At 34.5% G+C, this 2,102-nt stretch overlaps 1 protein-coding gene across 1 annotated transcript in view; it reads left to right on the top strand.

Annotated features, from left to right (window-relative positions):
- Positions 1–234: 234 nt before the first annotated feature.
- LOC106012050 overlaps positions 235–2,102 on the top strand; it is a gene marked incomplete at its 3' end in the record, with an annotated part of 13,469 nt that continues 11,601 nt past the window's right edge. The window contains 1 exon segment of the mRNA XM_013083727.2: positions 235–483. Within this exon segment, the coding sequence (XP_012939181.2) occupies positions 351–483 (133 nt within the window).

Here is a 2,102-nt window from a genome sequence, read left to right as displayed (position 1 = left end):
GTGAGGCTGTTGTCTGTTTGTTGGCTAAGATAATACAACAACAACAAAAAAAAACCACCAATCACTCCTCTCCTCATAAGGTTTGACTTGGGTTTGTCAAGCTGGAGGGATTCAGAAGGAAAAGTGTCTGTTAAACAAAATATCCACAGTGTTCATCTATTTTTCCAAGCAGGTTTTATCTTTATTTCCGAGTCGCGAAACTAAAATAAATATTAACCATGTCGACAAAATCACAGACTGCATTGCGTGGATTTTCATTTCCCCTGACATTTCTGCCAGCAGTGTGCGTGGTGTGGTGTAGTTCTCTGATAACTTTACCCCACACTTGTGTCGCTGATTATGCCGTTGAAATGACGCAACTCTCCACCGTCTACCTGCCAACAAGGTACAACGAGAGCGGTGAAAAGGTGTTTGAGCTCAATAATTCCTCAACTCCGCTAAAACTTGCCTTTGATGATTGGAACCACGTCTTCTATGTAGCAGGTAAAATAATAATAATAATAATAATAATAATAATAATAATAATAATAATAATAATAATAATAATAATAATAATAATAACAATGATAATGATGATGATAATGATAATAATAATAATAATAATAATAATAATAATAATAATAATAATAATAATAACAATGATGATGATAATGATAATAATAATAATAATAATAATAATAATAATAATAATAATAATAATAATAATAATAATGGCCGTCAATGTCTGACGATGATCAGTACATCCCCTGAAGAGAATTGTTCTCAAACGAAAAAGAAGAATTTGAAGAATTAAAAAGGTTTAAGATGAATTGTAGCTTCTGGTGAGGCCGATGAGACCAAATCCCGCTATGACAAGTTTGCCACATTTTGATCATCCAAAAGCTCCACTTCCACTTGTTAATGTGCACAGCTTATGGGCTTCTCTCTCTCTTGGTTTCAGATAAGAATAATACAATATTTGTGGGTGGTCGGCGGGTGCCCTGATGTGGTTTGCTCCTTCTCTTCTATCAAACATAATCTGTCGTCCTTATCTCCCCTCCTTTTATTTTGTGTTTATTGTTACTCTCTTACTTGTAACACCTCTAACCTTCGTCACCAATGACTTATTGTATTGCAAGTGCCGTAAAACACTTACTAAAACAAAACAGTAATACCAATACTCCCGTTCTGTTGTTTAAGTTATCCAAACTGAAACTTGCACTTTACTTCATGGTCATTACTCCAAAGTATTATTATTACCCTACAAAATACTTCGAGACGAAAATTAGGTTGGGGGTAGGGCTCTATTTTCTGCTTTGTATACATGTACACTTTAATAAAAAAAAAATTGTAATGACTTTGGGACCCTATAATATTTAACATGCTTCATCCAGTGAAATACACTATATTAACCCTATTGATTTCGAGAGCTTGCTTTCACTATGTTATTATTTCATTGTTAGTGCTATTTAATTTTGTTGGAGTTTTTGTTTATTTTTGTTTGGGTTTTGTGTTCTTGTTCTTGTTGGGGGGTTTTGTTTGAGGGGGGGGGGGCTGAGGGGGGGGTGCTTTTTTGTCCGGTGTCCTGGTTTGACGTCGCATAAAAAATATTTGTAAGTTAAGTAGAAAATGCGTCAACAAGATAGTAACATATTATGTATCTTGCTTCAGTGATAAAAGAAATACAAAACAGGAAACAGAAAAATTGTTTGGATGATGAGGATGATTGTTCTTTTTTAGTGTCAATGAACAAATTTTGGTAAAGGCTCTCCGGAGACTGAGCAGGGCGTGTTTAAATGTTTTTGCATATGCCTGTAAGGTGAACAAGCGCTGATGCCTAGCCCAATTTTCCCTGATCAATATCAACGCAAAATGAAGAACACAAGAAAGTGACAAGAAAGTGGAAACTGGGACACGATCAGGATGTGTTCTTGTGCATAATAATATGTAGTTGCGTGCTTGCGTATATGTGTATATGCGCACACGTGCTCGCACATATAATAACATTATGAGTATAAATGTATGTGTTAATATATATATATATATATATATATATATATATATATATATATATGTGTGTGTGTGTGTGTGTGTGTGTGTGTGTGTGTGTGTGTGTGTGTGTG

The sequence above is a fragment of the Aplysia californica genome, unplaced genomic scaffold (assembly GCF_000002075.1).
Source record: "Aplysia californica isolate F4 #8 unplaced genomic scaffold, AplCal3.0 scaffold00251, whole genome shotgun sequence".
NCBI lineage: Eukaryota > Metazoa > Mollusca > Gastropoda > Aplysiida > Aplysiidae > Aplysia > Aplysia californica.
The sequence above is the reverse complement of the archived record's forward strand: the minus strand, read 5'-3'. Positions and strand labels throughout refer to the sequence as shown.